This window comes from Bison bison, unplaced genomic scaffold (genome assembly GCF_000754665.1).
Source record: "Bison bison bison isolate TAMUID 2011002044 unplaced genomic scaffold, Bison_UMD1.0 scf7180017864115, whole genome shotgun sequence".
Lineage (NCBI taxonomy): Eukaryota > Metazoa > Chordata > Mammalia > Artiodactyla > Bovidae > Bison > Bison bison.
The window spans coordinates 1,736,853-1,738,085 of NW_011494687.1; the positions used below are offsets into that span (position 1 = coordinate 1,736,853).

At 62.1% G+C, this 1,233-nt stretch overlaps 1 protein-coding gene across 1 annotated transcript in view; it reads left to right on the forward strand.

Moving 5' to 3' along the window:
* Positions 1–1,233, forward strand: part of LRP1 (low density lipoprotein receptor-related protein 1) — an 82,151-nt gene that overhangs the window by 66,367 nt on the left and 14,551 nt on the right. Inside the window, 4 exon segments of the mRNA XM_010839371.1 lie at positions 56–161; positions 299–418; positions 818–1,005; positions 1,140–1,233. Of these exon segments, the coding sequence (XP_010837673.1) occupies positions 56–161; positions 299–418; positions 818–1,005; positions 1,140–1,233 (508 nt within the window).

The following is a 1,233-nucleotide window of genomic DNA, read 5'->3' on the forward strand; positions in this document are numbered from 1 at the left end:
GGCAGGCTGGGGACTGGCAGGGGGGTGCCAGAATGCACCCCGGCCAGCAGCTGAGCCGGCATCCTCTGTCTCTAGACGAGGAGCCGTTTCTGATCTTCGCCAACAGATACTACCTGCGCAAGCTCAACCTGGACGGCTCCAACTACACGCTGCTCAAGCAGGTGCCAGACCCGCCCTCCTCACCCCGCCGTCCAGCCCCACGCTCTCCACTCAGACCCGTGGCCATCCTCCCTGCACACCTCACCAGCCTTCCATATCCTGACTCTTGGGTCACCCCTCTGCTCACCCCCAAATGCAGGGCCTCAACAACGCCGTTGCCTTGGACTTCGACTACCGAGAGCAGATGATCTACTGGACAGACGTGACAACCCAGGGCAGCATGATCCGCAGGATGCACCTGAATGGGAGTAACGTGCAGGTGAGGCTGGGGGCCAGGAGCCAGCCGCCGTCCCTGCCCAGAGGACCCTCTCTGTTTCAAGGCCATCTCCACTCCTCTTCACTGAGTCACTACACGACTCCACTTGTCCTCGCTTCTCTCCCCTCTGAGCCTAGCGAGCAGCGGGGTCTAGGAGACTCCTCTCTCTCCCTTCCCTTAATTAGCAGTGAGTTCTCCTTAGTCTGACCTCCCTTACACCTGTGCTCCCAGGCTCTGTGGGGTTGGGATGTGGTCTCTGTCATCTAGAGACCCATCTCCTGGAGCCCAGGCTGACACCATGTCCAGGGCTGGGCCTTTTCCATCCACTGTCCTCCCAGAGAGGCTGAGAGTCCTGGCCCATGTCACCCAGGGAGGGCCCTTCCTCCCCACCCCTGCCCACAGGTGCTGCACCGGACGGGCCTCAGCAACCCCGATGGGCTGGCTGTGGATTGGGTCGGTGGCAACCTGTACTGGTGTGACAAAGGCCGGGACACCATCGAAGTGTCCAAGCTCAACGGGGCCTATCGCACAGTGTTGGTCAGCTCCGGCCTCCGTGAGCCCCGGGCGCTGGTGGTGGACGTGCAGAATGGGTATGTGGGCAAGGAGGGTCGGGGAGGTCTGAGAGCAGCTGGTATAGTCGGGCACCCAGGTCCAGCCTCCCTGCAGGCTCCTGGTGGGACCAGTCACGGGATCTCTCCTGCCTCACTGCCCACCGGCCCGCCAGGTACCTCTACTGGACAGACTGGGGAGACCACTCACTGATTGGACGCATCGGTATGGATGGGTCCAGCCGCAGTGTCATCGTGGACACCAAGATC